Source organism: Pollachius pollachius, assembly GCF_949987615.1.
Source record: "Pollachius pollachius genome assembly, chromosome: 3".
NCBI lineage: Eukaryota > Metazoa > Chordata > Actinopteri > Gadiformes > Gadidae > Pollachius > Pollachius pollachius.
This window is the reverse complement of record NC_136936.1, coordinates 43,077,677-43,092,689: the sequence shown is the minus strand read 5'-3', so window position 1 is coordinate 43,092,689 and position 15,013 is coordinate 43,077,677. Positions and strand designations below refer to the sequence as shown.

The following is a 15,013-nucleotide window of genomic DNA, read 5'->3' as shown; positions in this document are numbered from 1 at the left end:
GCAGGCTTGTAAGGGCTGCAGATTTGCACACCACCAGGTGTAAGTGTGATTAGCCCTTACAAGCCGTTTCGAAAATCTGCCCCTTATGACATCACAAGTGGGCATGTCCACTTAGATGTGGGCTGGATAGATCAGTCTACCAGCCTACCCAGTGGACTGAAGTAAACATTGCTCATCTATCCAGCACAGATCTAGGTAGACACGCCCACTAGTGATGTCAGAAGGGGCAGATTTTCGAAACGGCTTGTAAGGGCTAATCACACTCACACCTGGTGGTATAATATGTCCCCTTTAATAAATGCAACAACAGTCAACTTCTCCACTGTCCCTTTTGCACATCCGTGGGTGCAAAATATATGGTTGACAACCATATAAAAGGGCATTCCTTAGTTAAACACAAAGGTGCTTATTACACAAATTAGTTAATTAGAATGCTATGAATGAGTTAATTAGTATAAGTTTGAATCTTATTCCCTTTATTCCTCTCTTACAGAGTTCACAATGATGAAATGTGGATTTAGTTGTCGGACGGCAACACATTTCCTATGTTGCTATTGTGCAGCAACAATTATAAATAGATTGCAATTGACAAGTCACTTCCAAATACACCAGGAGGAGGTACATGTTGCAGCCCCCGCACAGCACTCTGTGGCCCCTGTGCATCAGTCTGTGGCCCCCGCTCAGCACCCATTGGCCCCCGCTCAGTACCCATTGGCCCCCGCTCAGTACCCATTGGCCCCCACTCAGTACCCATTGGCCCCCGCTCAGTACCCATTGGCCCCTGCCCAGTACCCATTGGCCCCCGCTCAGCACCCATTGGCCCCTGCTGAGAACCCATTGGCCCCCACTCAGTACCCATCAGCCCCCGCTCAGTACCCATTGGCCCCCGCTCAGTACCCATTGGCCCCCGCTCAGTACCCATTGGCCCCTGCTCAGCACCCATTGGCCCCCGCTGAGCACCCATTGGCCCCCACTCAGTACCCATTGGCCCCCGCTCAGTACCCATTGGCCCCCGCTCAGTACCCATTGGCCCCCGCTGAGCACCCATTGGCCCCCACTCAGTACCCATTGGCCCCTGCTGAGCACCCATTGGCCCCCGCTCAGTACCCACTGGCCCCTGCTCAGTACCCATTGGCCCCCACTCAGTACCCATTGGCCCCCGCTCAGTACCCATTGGCCCCGGCTCAGTACCCATTGGCCCCGGCTCAGCCCCAAGAGGCCCCGGCTCAGCTCCCAGAGGCCCCCGCTCAGTACCCATTGGCTCCTGAAGAGTGATCCGCGGCCACTAAAGCATCTATTCATCTAAAGAAATTCAGTTGTCCTCATTGCAAGGTGATTTTAAACAAAATATACTTCAAAACACATTGCAGGAGAAAACACACCCACCTCTCAGAGACGTTGTCGAACGACCAATTGTTGGCCTGTCAGTGTGTCAATGCTACACATGGTGTATTTGCAGTTGAGATATCTTTTTCCGGAAAAATATGTGAAAAAAAATGTATCATTGGAGACTTTTGACTCCTCATTGTCTCCAATGATAAATACACTGGCTCACTTGGAAATGGGGACAGATATCACAATTCCGAGCTACCCCTTTAAGTCCAGGGCTCATGGACAATTTGGGAACTTACTCACAAAGGAAAAGTATCCAAACATGAGGAAATGTGCTACCTCCTTGACTGCATTATTTGGCTCTACTTATGCCAGTGAGCCTTTTCCCACATGATTATTAGTAAGTCCAAATGCTGTCCACCATCACTGATGCTCATTTGGAAGCCTGCTTGAGACTAGCTTCCAGCTGCTACTCTCCGGACTATGCAACCCTGGGCTGGCTGAATCCATTCTGTGTAATTCATCAGAGTATGTACTGAGTATATATAAATAAATATATGTTTAGCATTTTTTAATGTAGGTAGATTATTTTGACCGAGTAATTTTGAAAGTAGCTCGCAGGCCAAAAAAAGTGTGGGCATCCCTGAGCTAGGGAATGCATTTGCCCTAGCAAAGGCCAGTAAACAGCATTTGTAGTTTGTTTGCTGTTATATTAATGTTCAGAATACCATATGTAGCACCATTAAGGGTTCTGATGAGCACTGGAATTGTAATATAAATGTAAATTTATTCGTAAAGCACATTTAAGAAACAACAGTTGAGTTTCCGTAGTGCTTTTAAATACCATCGCAAATAAACACGTTTTGTGACGTTTTATTCGTGATTCGTTTTATGTTGACCACGTTAAAAAAACAAAACGGTTTGGGTTCACTGGCTCCTTAGGTTTCCTTGTAGTTATCTATTTATTATTAATTAACAAACTTCTGTCCGCATACATTTTGTTAATACAATTTGAGCTTTTTACACCATACACTTGAGTGTTTATAGGTTTAGGGATATTTAGTCTAGAAACGTTTTGTTAAACATATGAATCATGGAGGACTCTTTAAATTTCAAGTAAGAAACATTTATGGTTAAATGCTTTATTTGAAATATTGTTTAGATATGATTCCGGGTGCACTATGATTGATTGCAACAGTTTTTTGCAGTAAAAAAAAAAAAAAAAGGCAATTATAATAGATTGCGGCATATTGTGATTTAACTCGCTATATATTAACCTTGGATTGTTCACATTAAAACAACAGGATCAACACATTTGTTTAAAAGAAAAGTGTCAACAGAACGAGTACAGTAGGGTAGTCAATTTAAATGTAGTTTGTATTATCAATTGGATTATATAAAAGGGAAAATATAAAAAAATGATTGACAAAGCAATACCTGAAAAAAAGAAATCTCCCATGATGTTTTACCTATCCAAAATCTGAAAAGAGAAGAGTTTGAATATGGCAGTCCATTTGAATGACATTTGAGTAATTACACGAATCCTTTAAAATAATGCGTGGTGGAGTGCAGCTTCAAGAAGCCTTGAAGCTGATGAGGTAATCAGGGTATGCCCCTGCATCGCTGAACACCACATAAATGAAGGGGTTCCGGACGTTATTTACTGCACAGTCGTGGAGGCCGGAGAGGGGGTTATTGGGGTCCAGGGGGGACGGCTCCACCATGCCACGAGTCCCCAGGCAGGGCTTCCCCACCAGCACCCGAGCCTGGTACATGTACTTCAGCCCCTGGGCGTCCGGGTTAGAGTATGTGTCGTTGCAGGAGTACCAGGATTGCTTGGCAAAATAGGTTCCGTTGCCGTACTGAGTGGCTGTGGAGAAATGCAATGAAATGATAACACAAACAAAGGAACAATGATTTTCGTTTGGAATAAATATGACACAACTATTAAAGCACACTTGTGTTTGTGTGTATGTGTGTGCAGATGCAACTCTAACCGTTTCTTCCACAGAAGCTTCTGTTGAAGCCATTGCTGTTGACCTTTTGGCAGATCACAGCTGTGGTGCCGTGGTAAAGGTCCATCTCATTCTTGTTACGGGGATATTTCCTTTCAAGCATCTGTTTTTTCACAGCATATCTTTGCCATTGGTCTTTGCTCTGAATCCTCTGGATCTGTATTATAATTGTTAATATTTGTATCATAATTCACACGAGAGAAGGTCTATATGAATGAATAACAAGCTAAATATATCTCAACTGTCAATATATTGCTTTCCACAACTGTTTTTCTATCAACCTTTTTGTCTAAAATGCTTCCTAATTACCTTGACCACTGTAAATATTGCAGGGGTGGCCATATTGGGATCTTTGGATGTTTGCAGGAAATTTGCCTGAACCTTTTTGTACTGTTCAGAGGTTGGAGACAGGTCCACAATGTCCAGAGTCTTGTTATCCATCCTATCCCAATTTGATGGTGGCTCTAAGACAGCTAAGACATGACACATTCAAGACACGTTTACGCTTTGCTATCACATTTTTAGCACGCTCAACATCTTGAGGGGTCAGCATTCTTCATGTGGAAAAGTAATAAGGTAGTACTGAGCCTAAGTAAGATGTCATGAAAACGAAACCACACTATTGACCAAACAAACAAACTCATAACTCGCCCAACTTATTTAAATCTCTGCAGATGATGGCAATGCAAACATTGTGTGTGATGAGTCAGAAAAGTAAGGTGGGTGCGACTTATTTTCATCTGATGTCCCCGTCTCCTTGGGGACCCCAATGGTCTTAATTAATACAACCAACCATCAGTAACCAAACCACATTGAGTATAGAAGAAGTTTGTATGCAACAGGACAATAAAATAAACTTGTTTCGAAGTATGCTGCCCACTTCACTCCCTCACAAAAGCGTATTATAAGGGACTGTACCTATTTCAGAACCAGCCTTCAGGGTCCTCTTTATTCTAGCGATGGTTCCATTCCTGTCGGTCCGCTCCATCTTGTCCAGGTTCACAGTGTAGGTCTGGTTCTGCAGGGTGTAGCTGATGCTCGGCTCTTTCTTATGCAGGGCGTGCTCAAGATCTAAACTGACAGATGGGTCCAGTTCTGCGCAGACCTCCCAGCGCACCGTCTTCCACAGCCTCTTCTCTTCTTCCTGCCGGGTCACACGCTCCTTGGCCTTTTGCAGATCCTTCTCGATCTGCAGAACCATGGTCAGGGCGTCGGCCTCCTTCCCAGACACGGAGGCCTTGTTCGGGGCCGACACACTGACGCACACCTGGAGGCTCCGGCTGAGAGCCACGATGGCCTGTTTCTCTGAGGGGAGAAGTAGGGCCAGGTAGGGGGAGCTGATCTGGTGCAGCTTCCACTCTTTTGTAACTAGGTCATCCACAAGTTTTTTGACGTTTGCCAGGGCACTCGAACAGCAGCCAAGAACCTCAACCTCCACTTCGGGGAAGGACACATCCCCACAGGCACTTGCCAGACACATGGAAGGCTGCTGGGTAGGGGCCACAGCTCCTCCCTGGGGGGCACTTATTTTTGCTGTAATGACAATAGGGTATACTTATTAATGTAAGGTAAAATAATAAAGTTATATCAATTATAATGCAAGGGTATGGAATGTTATGAAGTAGAACAATAGACCATCAACAAACGTGATTCAAAGCAAATATTGGTGAATTTTATATTAGATCTGCCTCTAGATTCTAGTGCAGAAAGATACAGCAGAAACCTTAACCCCCAAAGATGGATTCAGAAGTTTGGATGGATGTGTTTACCCTGTGCTGTCACTTTTTTAACCGTTGGTTTCACTTTCTTACATTTCTTCAAGCTCTTCCGGAAATCCTGGAACATGTTGGTTTGGAAAATCACTATATGGACATCCTTAAGGAACGGTGTTTTGGTAATTTTTATGTGTTCTTCTACTGCAGTGACCATTGCATTGCCAACATCTACAGCACACAGATTTCCAGCACCTGGGAAAAAGTAAGTTATCAGAAATCTGGTACTACTGAAGGAGCAATAAAATGCTTATCTTCATGAACAACAAGAAATGGAATTCTTGATTTAGATCACCTTTTTTTGATCGCAAAGATGAATGTGAGTGATGAGCAATACCGGTAATATGTCGGCCTACCTGTGCCAAGTGCTGGAAAGGAAACCGACCGGATTTTATGGTCCTCGCACATCTTGAAGACCTTGAGCATGGAGCTGATAATGTCTTTCGCCTTGGTCTGGCCCACCATGTGAATGATGTGTTTTGCTGCAAGGTTGCCAGGTTTGGTGATGACCACACCATCACCAGGTTGATTACCTTTAAATCAAAGAAGAAACACAATTGCTAATCCTAAAGCCCACATTTTTAAGAATGTATCCAACGAGTTGTGAATAGTTCTGAAAAGTAATCCTTTTGAAAGCCACAATCATTTAACCAAAATAATTTAGGTAAATTTGTAATTTACCTAAATTGTTGCATTCATCAACCACTGTTTGTCCAGCTGCATTGAGAATAGCTCCTGACACACCTGTAAAGAAAAATGGAGTAAACCTTTATTTTTATTTTTAGTTCCTTTGATGTCCTGGGGGCATAGAGTTGTTAACATTTTACATACGTACATTGGAAAAATAATAGCATCACTAGCCTTCAGATGCTAAATTGGGCTAACCAAATGCTAACTTAGTATAGTTATAGTATGAATATTTTGGCCAAAATGTCTGCCATTGAATTATTTACCTGAATTGAGATTCAGGCTAGCGTTGGTACTACTGACGATAGCATCCGTTGTTTCCTTTGTTATGTCACCACAAAACAGTTTCACTTTCACCTGCCTGATCAACATTTCAGCAGTGGTCGCTAGAGTGAGGGAGAATCAGATGTCAGCAGACTTAGGCAATTTTGTGATCATGCAAACACTGCATATCATTAGCCTCATTGCATAATTGCCTACGTCCAATAGATTACTTAGGCAGATAGTGATTATGGAATGTAAAAAGCACTCTGATTGGCTAAGGATATAACCAATGAAGCACAGTGAATCAACAGTTATAGGAGAGTAGATTTAGGTTACATATCACTATTTGGCAAAAAATAAGACAATTATGATATGAGATTAACGATATGTGGTTAGGGTTATTCAAGTGTTGTATTTAATAACAAAAAGTAAAATAAACATGTCTGACCTCCTGAGTTATCTTCGTCACAGGAAGAGTCATTACTGCTGTCGTCATCATCAACGATATCCTTATTGATAAACAAGGTTGGACAGCAATTATGATTACTTATCTCTTCATAATAATGCTGATGACAATTTTAATAGTTACTTTCATTATTCTGATCTTCCCTGTTGACAAAGACTGCTCATGGTGTTGAATATAGAATCGATAATTTACAAACTTGTGTCACCTGTGTCCAGTAAAGGAGGGCCTGCTGACACTCTTTCATGGCCTTGACCTGGTCAACCACTAGGAAGATCTGCTTCAGAGCACTGAATTTATGCTTTGAAAAATGGGCTTCAATGCCAGACAGCAGGGCAAAAACAGATTCTTGGGATTTCATTCCACCCCCGCCTGCAACAACAGAAGCCTTATTAGCATACTATTTTACATTACTTTACTTCAGTTAGATTAGGGCTGGGTTCAAATAACAAATCGGATTCAAATCGATTCATCAAATCCAGAGATTAATTAATAATGTTATTGGCATTTTAGTGCCTTTTTAGACACTGAAGAGACAGTTGTGTCTGTGTCTGCTGTAGTATGTTGGTCATGTTAAATAGAAAGGACATTAATTAAACTGCTTTGGGGGCAATTCTTAATGTAATTGATATTTTTAACAATGCACCAAGTTAGAGGATTCCTTATACAATTTACAGTACAGTAAAGTTCTCTGGGAACCACTTTCGTATCCATATCCAACTGAAATATCCCTTACCGATTATTTAATATTGAATTTGATGAAATCAAATAAAATAAGGACTTCATGAATCGAAATGGCATCGGTTGTGGAAATCAGTGGTGATACCCAGCCTGAAACTAGCATCAAGCCATGAAGATCCGCTGTATGAATTACCAGTTCCAATGGCAGGGAATGACACGGAGGGGATCTTTTTATCCTCACAGTGCTTCAGCACATTCTTCACACGCTCAACAGCCTGCTCCACACTTTTCGGGCCTACTATGTGGATGATGAAGTCACACTGCAGGCTTCCTCCGCTGGTCACTCCTGCATCGTTGCCCCTCAGGGGTCCTTGGGCAAGAAAAAGTAAGTCTGTCACAATCACTCAATTGGAGTGCACAATTTAACTTATATTCTGAGGACAACATGCTCCTAACATAGGTACATATCATAATAAAGTTAATGCAAATAGTTAAACTATCCTCATTGTGAAAATTCATTATATCTGTAGGAATTTCTTTATTTCTTAGAATAATTATTGCCATTTTTATTTGTATGCTAAAAGGGGCAGATACTTACGAATTTTGACACACTCAACTTCAACTGCAGATCCAGCAGCATTAAAAATGGCCCCAGACACACCTTGTTAAGCACATTAGAATCACTTTAAGATCACTCGAAAATTTGGTCTAAGAGTTTGCATTAGTGGGAAGACACCATTCAGTTCTCACACAACACAATAAAAAATGATAATGAACTTGTGACAAACCATTTTTTAAGTTAACATCCTTATTTGTACTGTTGACAATGGCTTTCACAGTTTCTGCAGTTATGTTTCCTTGCTTCAGTTCAATCAAGGCACTCTTCATCTTAACTGGAGTCAAATACAAAAGATAGATTTTTTTTAAGACACATTAGTGTCACATGTGACAAGTATGTAATATATGCTTTAAACTTTAAGCAAATTCAAGTAACATTAATATTGCAATAATTGTACAAATCTATTGGTACAGACTCATTTTTAGCTGAACTTTGTGGAATCGTATGGACTTCTACAACTGCTAGGGTTTTTCTTTCAGCCTAAATGGGCATTTAAAGAAGAAAAACAAAAACCTTGATTCAGAGGTAGTGCAACCGGTACAGCCATCATCTACAAAAGCAGTAACAAACAGAAAATACCTAAATTAAAACTAAGGGGTATACATTTATTACCAACGACAAGTGAATCAATGAACTACCATAAAAACTAAAATACTTAAATAAATCGTCAATTATTCTTACTTGTATGCCGGCCCTGAGGGTTTTACAATATCTCGACTTGTTGAAATACTTCTTTATGCTTTCATAAGTCCTGTCTTCATAGGCCACTACAAAAATCGTTTTAAGGCTGGATAAGGGAGTGCATAATATATGTTTTTTCAAGCCCTGTAGAATGGCCTTCGCAGAATCCTCAGGGAGACAGCCACCTCTTCCTATCAGAAAATTGTCATGGTGTTCAGTACAATACACTGGTTCCTTTTAAGTGTTTATATGTGGATGATGTTGTGGAACTGAGAAAGATGCTGAATATTAACATATTATTTCACCTGTGCCAATGGTAGGAATGGACATAGTGGCAGCTTGCTTGCTTTCACACAGCTGAACGGCCTGCAGTATAGATGCAGTTGTCTTTGCAGGTCCAGCAATATGAGCGATATGTTTACAGTTCGGGTTTCCACCGCCCGTGAGCACAACATTGCCAACAGCCTGGGGACCTATGAAAAACCCGATGTTGAGAATGGTTATGTTGAATTTTTGTTTGAAAATATCAGATGGACCTCTTTAAAAATTTTGTTCTAGGATCTTGCGTATAGAGTTACCGTGTTTTTTGCATTCATCCACCACAGATTGTCCAGCTGCCTTAAGGATGTCCCCAGACACACCAGTGTTCAGATCTAGATTCTGGTTGCTTGAATTCACGATGACATCTACGTTCTCCTTAGTGATGTCTGCCTTCTTCAAGATCACAGAGACTCTTCCAATCACTGGCATGATACAATTGAAAACATTTACAAAATAAATCTCATTGTGATCATTAGTGCTTGAGCATTGCTCCTTTCTAACTTAGATAAAAATGCATTACCTATTGTGTTTGACACTTGTAGAGGTGGAAGGGCTACAGTTTGGGAGGCACCTGTTGAGGAAGGAATGAGTGGTATCTTGGTTTTGGTGGGATCTGTTGGATGGTAACCCTGTGTCACAAGGTGAGAGGCAGAGTTTGAAAAAGTGTCACTTGATACCATCAATCATTTTCATAATGAACATTGGACTTTGGATCAAAATTCACATTAGCAATTTGTGAAAATACAGCTTGTCCCAAAAAGTTTTAAAATGAACCACCTACCAAGCTTTCAAGGGCAGATTTAAATCCTTCAACTGTTTTGGGGTCAGACTCAGTCAGATGAATGGTCGTCATTGATCCACAACCCAAACTAATGAAGCTAATTATCCCCTTCATTATTGCTTCACAGCTGTCTTTTACCGGACATCCAAAAGTTCCACATCCTAGTGCTGGCATGCCCAAAGAGACACACTGGTTGTTGGCACCCTTCAAAAGACTTTGCAAGACTGCTGTCACAAGGTATGTAGAGTTCAGATCTGAATAGTTTTTTCCCCAAACTGGGATTGCTGCATATATGAGCTTTTTGGATTTTAGAATGCCCGCGTTGCTCATGATCACAACTCCGGCCAGAAGACTCTGCTTCGCCTTCTCAAGTGCGTCAACATCATTTTTAATCTCGGGTCCTCCATTTTCTAGGAATTGCTGAGCAACAGGATTGCTGAAGGACATGTTGACCAGTGGACAAATCAAAACGTCTGAAGTCTGTTTGGCAACATTACCCTGAGAAAGGGTCAATTTTACACCGCCCTTGAGATCATAGCTGAAATGCTGAGTGATATTTTGTTCTGATAGTTCGAGATTGCAGCCCAAGCCTTTTGCCTGCATTTTGAGTAACGATTTATTATTTTTCAGGATCTTTGCCTCACCAGCTTTGGAGTACATGCAATTTCTAGTTTCTACTGTTCTTATGTGCCTATTCACCACATTTATGGCTTCTTTGATATGATCATTTGCAGCTGTGACTTTGAAACATGGAGATTGTGGAGATCGGCAGGGCAAAATGGTGACCCCCAAGGCTTTGAGCTGAGGGTCCGCTGAGAGTTTCATGAAAGACTCAACAAATTCAACCTCCTGCAGCGTTTTCAGAGGGACGTCTTCTGTCACTACTTTCTTGTTCTCAAGAAATCCCTTAACCTTGGCAATGACATTGTCAACCACAGAACGGAATCCACAAAGGTCCATTTTGTCTCCTGAAAATTCGATGAGAACATTTTGAAAGTTTTGGGTAGATTCAAGTTCCTTTTTTAGGTCTGCATGAAAGGTTTTCCATTGCTCACCAAAGGTTTCCTTATTGTACTCCCCGTGAATGGAAAGAGATACTTGCTTGATTACCTCCTTGAGTTTATTTTCAGCTCTGTCAATGTCGCCCTTCATAGCGAGAACTGTGACAGACTCTTTGCCACAGATCACTACGGCCACAATGTTGTCCTGATAAAAGTGATAATTTTGGAACTTATGTAAATCAAGGGTCTGCAAAAACCTTGTAAGGTGATAGGAAGAATCAAGCTTTTTGAAAGTCAACATATCTTGGATCTGATAGATTAGGAGTTCTGCTGTTTGCACCTTTTCAATGAACACCTCGAGATCTATGGTGCTTTTCACTACTTGGCGCTCATCTTTGGCCTTTTCCATCTTGCTCATGATCTTGAGCAAGATAAGTGTCTCCACTTCCACCTGTCTCCTGACAACCACTAACTCTGAGGTGCAGATTTTAAAAGAGATGAGGGCGGTAGCAGCATTGACTTCGGGACAACTACCCTTAACTCTCTGCCAGACCTCAGCCTTCATTGGGATGTGCTCCACAATGTACCTCTCCAAGATGGTCCGAACCACTCTTCGAGCATTAATCTCCCAGGAGGGGCCATGCCGGAGATGACCCAATAAATTCTTGCTCATTGAAATCTTCAGCTCCAATTGTGGGTGATTGGAGATAATGTTGAAGGAAACCATTGCATGGACCCTTTGAAGTGCAGATGTGAGCTCTTCTCTGAATATCTCAGTGCGACTGATAAAACTCAGGAGTTCGGGTGGGACTAGAATGGCTATATCAGTTGAGAACTTTGACCGATGGTGTGTTTTTCTTTTCAGAACCCACTGGAGGTCAGGGTAGAAGAGTTGTGCAACAAGCTCTTTTTCACTCAGAGTGTGTTTGCGTTCAGCCACCCTCTGAGCAACTATGGAAAAGAAGAGAATCACAAATTATAAAAATGAAAGACCACCAATTATAACCCTCATGGTCATCCTCGACTATTATGATGCAGAAAATGTGCAAGTACATTTCCTTTTAACTGTATTTCAAAATTTAGAAATGTCAGTGATATAAGACAGCATTTGCACTGTATTGTTATGATACCCACATTAGCCATAGATGAATATCTTTGTTTATCATAATGACCAGTAATGCAAGCCTTTAAAGTTTTCAGTTTGTTCTCAACGGTGTAGCCTTTTAGCCTTTGAACCAGAAAGATCTCACAAGCTCATGTTTTAATTGTTCGACAGAGGTCTGGCCTCGCTCACATACCAAATCTTTCTGTGCAGTGCAAAATTGACCAACCAATCACAACCGTTCATCTAACGTGAGGCAGGATAAATACAATGAAGGCTGTAGAGGCATTTCAACAATAGAGATGGCTGCCACTGATGTAGAACTGTCTGTTGATTCCAGTATGGGGCTAACATTAACCAAACTGTGTTGTATATTTTCATTAGAAGAACAGATCAATGCACTTTAAGCTTTTTCCAACATTGCTTTGATTGGTTGAAGGCCTAGCCAAATGCATCCAGGGACATTTTTGTCTGCACCTGTTGGTGACCCTGTGGATAGCAAAAATGGACAGAGAGGTCCAACACCAATTGAAGTCGGCGATGCCACACTGCCTTTGGCGGTCATTTTCCCCCAGGGATACAAACTCACCATTAACAACCAGTTTGTAACACTAATAATACTTCAAATTCAAGGGCTTTTATTAGTGGGCCAAAGCCTCAATCACCATTGTTATCTCATTCAGCGATGGATAGGGACTTAACAGACATTTATTAAGGAAAATATTAAATATTGTCACTTTAACTATTATTAAACCTATTATTAAACCCTTGACCTTACCTTTCCAGTCTTCATAGGAAATTACAATGCTATTGTTTTGGTTGATAGGGGCAAAGGACTTAAAAATGTCCCCTCCACTCATCCTTTCGATGGAGAAATACACTGCAAGGAATCCTTCAGAAATTTGACTAATGTCTCCTTGTACAATAACAGATTTGGTCAGTTCCAAACGACAAGCCTCAATCCTTTTTTCGTTAAACCTCTTGGTTAAAGTTTTCTGCATGAATTGGTGTCCATCTGCAGGCACACACACATTCTTAGGTTAAATAGATACAAAGAAGTTGTGATAATTGTTACCAACTGTACACATATTGGTAAAGACACAAGACATTTTATAGGAAATTTTATACACATATTTTACAAATTCATGTTGCAGGGAGGTGTATGGCCAGAACGCTTAATAAGTCAAAACTTAATCACAATCCCTTTTCATCTCAAGTTATTTTGGTTTTCTTTTGAGCATTTTGGGTCTAGTCACTTTGTGTCAACTGGGACCCACCCATGTCCTCTTCAAATGTCACCACAATGCTGTCTCCACCCACAGCCTCCCAGCTATGCTCTGCCCGGTGGCTGCAGCTGTGGATGTACATGGAGATGGTGTCGGAGGGGCAGCAGTCGTCAAAGCCGCTGAGGACATACCGTCTGTCCACCAAGTCTTCCTCCATTCAAATTAGTTGAGAGTTGATATTTTAAGCATTTCTGCAGAGAGTAAATACATCTATTTTGCATGATTTACATTTTGGGCATTTAGCAGATGCTTTGATCAAAAGAGACTTACAATGAGTCATCAGAAGAAAGAGACAAAAAGATAGCTAGGATAAGAGGTTACATGATGCTAAGTACAATTTTTAAGTGCCAGGACGTACAACATACAATAGGACTGTGCTTGGACCAAGAGCTGAGCTCTTTCCCCCATGAGGAAGAGCCGGATCCAGTGCATCAGGCCAGCGAGGAGGATCTACTGGATCAGTGTGTAATGCCGCTGACAGGTCAAGGAAAATGAGAACAAGGCTCTGTTGGCACGGAGCGCCTCAGTCACCAAGAGGGGTGCCGTGTCAGTGGAGCTTGCAGTCTTAGAGTATGACTGATCGGGGAGGTTAAACTACATATTTTTGGAAATAGGACAGCTGTTTAGAGGGAATGTTCCAGAGTTCCAGAGACCTAGTGGATGATGGATAACCGCAATGTAGACCTTGATAGAAAGAGTGAAGGGGACTGCGTGGACTGCCAGTGTCCTTTGTGGGGATCCAAGTCGCTGTAAGGGCTAGGAGGTGGAGAGTCAGGAGGGAGGTGATGGCTGAGATGGAGTCTGCCTTCTTGACAGCTCCAGAGTCCCCCCGCCCCATCCCTTCAAGGTCAGTGTAGGTAGAGATCGGTGGCTAGCGCAGATTGGGTGGGTTGCAGCGTCGAGCAGAGGGTCCTAGGTAGCGTCTTGTCCGGTGAAATATCCTGACGATGATGGAGGTAAGGCACATAGCAACGATTGGTGGGAGGAGAAGAAGTTGCTGGTGTTCCTCGAGGGACTGCTGCAGAGAGACTCCCTATGTCTTTGGTCGACTGGTTCTTTGTTTGGCTGACGCTATGAATAACCGTAAGAATGCCCTTGTTTTGGCTATATCGCATGTCCCTAACAATTGTCGTTGCAGCTCATTTAGCTCTACCATTGGAGACATCACCCTTGCCAGTAAGGGGTTAATTCTACAGTTTGACGCATCTTTCCATATATGGACCTAACCTGTTGATTCCCCAGAAATCCCCAGAGATTCCCCTGGATAAAGGAACCACGGAAGCGCAACGCAAGCGCGCATGACAGAGACTCATACTGTCTTTGTTCCAAATCCCCCTTCCACGCGCAATTTACAATTGTAAAATAAAAGGCAATAATATTACCTTCATGCATTAAGAATACTCTTCTCATTGGAAGCTTTCCCTGTATCTTACAAAGTGCTCACACCCAGCTCAGGCAGGTTCTGATCCGCCCTACATTCTAGTCTATTGTCAACACCTGGTTACCGCAACTGGCTGATTGCCAACTATCTAAGAAAAGAGAGTTAGAATTAGCTCTTCAAGCTGAATTGCTAAACACACGATTTTAAGTTAGTTTCTATACTCACCAGCCGCAAGATAACATGCAGCTCCTTCTTCAAAACAAAAATGTAACCAACTCACCAGCTTCCTGTTTCTTCTTTATAGAAGGCCGTAACACCGGCCTACAATTATGTCAAATGTCAACTGGTAAATGAAACTGGCAGATTGCCCACATACTAACAACAGAAAGGTAGAATCAGCTCTACCAACTGAAATGCTAAACACACGAGTTTGAGTTAGTTTCTATACTCACCAGCAGCAAGATAACATGCGGCTCCTTCTTTTTCAATGCAAAAATGTAACTTACTCACAAGCTTCCTGGTTCTTCTTTAGGCAGCCTTAGCTCCGCTCTACAATCAAGTCTATTGTCCACACCTGGTGATGTAATGGATAAAAATCCACAATCTAATACTAACAAAATACGAGAG

General features: G+C 41.9%; 1 protein-coding gene across 9 annotated transcripts; it reads right to left on the bottom strand.

Annotated features, from left to right (window-relative positions):
* Positions 1-2,458: 2,458 nt before the first annotated feature.
* Positions 2,459-15,010, bottom strand: LOC307072833 (protein mono-ADP-ribosyltransferase PARP14-like). Of its 9 annotated transcripts, XM_079732336.1 has the most exons (24): positions 14,839-15,010; positions 14,667-14,707; positions 13,364-13,946; positions 12,997-13,196; positions 12,498-12,734; positions 9,617-11,568; positions 9,356-9,464; positions 9,093-9,257; positions 8,820-8,987; positions 8,515-8,705; positions 8,347-8,383; positions 8,003-8,107; positions 7,813-7,875; positions 7,408-7,584; positions 6,742-6,905; positions 6,519-6,579; positions 6,073-6,192; positions 5,801-5,863; positions 5,476-5,652; positions 5,117-5,314; positions 4,266-4,880; positions 3,657-3,820; positions 3,330-3,504; positions 2,459-3,202 (listed from the first exon to the last, which is right to left on the bottom strand). In XM_079732336.1, the coding sequence occupies exons 4-24, from the start codon at positions 13,160-13,162 to the stop codon at positions 2,907-2,909; spliced, it is 5,403 nt and encodes a 1,800-aa protein (XP_079588462.1). In that variant the 5' UTR covers positions 13,163-13,196; positions 13,364-13,946; positions 14,667-14,707; positions 14,839-15,010; the 3' UTR covers positions 2,459-2,906. The 9 variants fall into 9 exon arrangements, with proteins under 9 accessions (XP_079588462.1, XP_079588460.1, XP_079588464.1 ...); XM_079732334.1 differs by having other exon boundaries at positions 14,667-15,010; XM_079732338.1 differs by lacking the exon at positions 13,364-13,946.
* Positions 15,011-15,013: the final 3 nt, after the last annotated feature.